The 627-nt window shown below is 60.4% G+C and overlaps 1 protein-coding gene across 1 annotated transcript in view; it reads left to right on the top strand.

Moving 5' to 3' along the window:
* Positions 1-230: 230 nt before the first annotated feature.
* RNF224 (ring finger protein 224) overlaps positions 231-627 on the top strand; it is a gene marked incomplete at its 5' end in the record, with an annotated part of 5,615 nt that continues 5,218 nt past the window's right edge. The window contains one exon of the mRNA XM_010140721.1: positions 231-369. Within this exon, the coding sequence (XP_010139023.1) occupies positions 231-369 (139 nt within the window). The remainder of the gene's footprint in view (positions 370-627) is intronic.

The following is a 627-nucleotide window of genomic DNA, read 5'->3' as shown; positions in this document are numbered from 1 at the left end:
ACTGTCGTCCCTGGCAGAGCAGAGGGTTCCTCAGAGGGACCGTGAGAGGGGCAGGTCACAGACGTGTCTGCGGCAGTAGTTGCCCACAGGCGCTGGACGAGAAGCACCGCCCCATGCCATGGGCACTGCCAGCTCGGGCCAGGCTGGACCCTGGGTGCCCCTGCACCAGCCCCAGTCCCTCCATGGCTGTGAGCATGGAGCTTCACTGTGCCCTCCTGCTCCCCTTGCAGCTGTCCCAGCAGCCCGGACTGCCTGGGGGAGTGTGGACTGGAGTGCAATGGGGTGTCTCTGCTGGCCAACACCTGCCCAGATGTTCTTGGCCATGGGGGGGTGGCCAATGATGTGGAAAACTCCTCCGCTGCTGTCCAGGTGCAGCCAATGTGCAAGCCCTCTCCACCGCAGTGAAGTTCAGAGCTCCTTGGTCTCACTGGGATGGTTTCTTCTGCTGATGAAGCAGACAAATGGTTAATGACCACTCCTGAGGCTTAGATTTCAGAGATCTTTGTTATCTGGGTGCTTGTAACCCAGTCTGCCAGGCTTGGCTTCCCAGCAGCAGATCCAATAGCAGCCTGTCCCTGCAAGGTGAACCCCTTCCCACCACCACAGCACCCAGAAGCCCTTGGGACC

Source organism: Buceros rhinoceros, unplaced genomic scaffold, assembly GCF_000710305.1.
Source record: "Buceros rhinoceros silvestris isolate BGI_N320 unplaced genomic scaffold, ASM71030v1 scaffold20917, whole genome shotgun sequence".
NCBI lineage: Eukaryota > Metazoa > Chordata > Aves > Bucerotiformes > Bucerotidae > Buceros > Buceros rhinoceros.
Note: the sequence above shows the minus strand (reverse complement) of the source record. Positions and strands in the feature narration are given on the sequence as shown.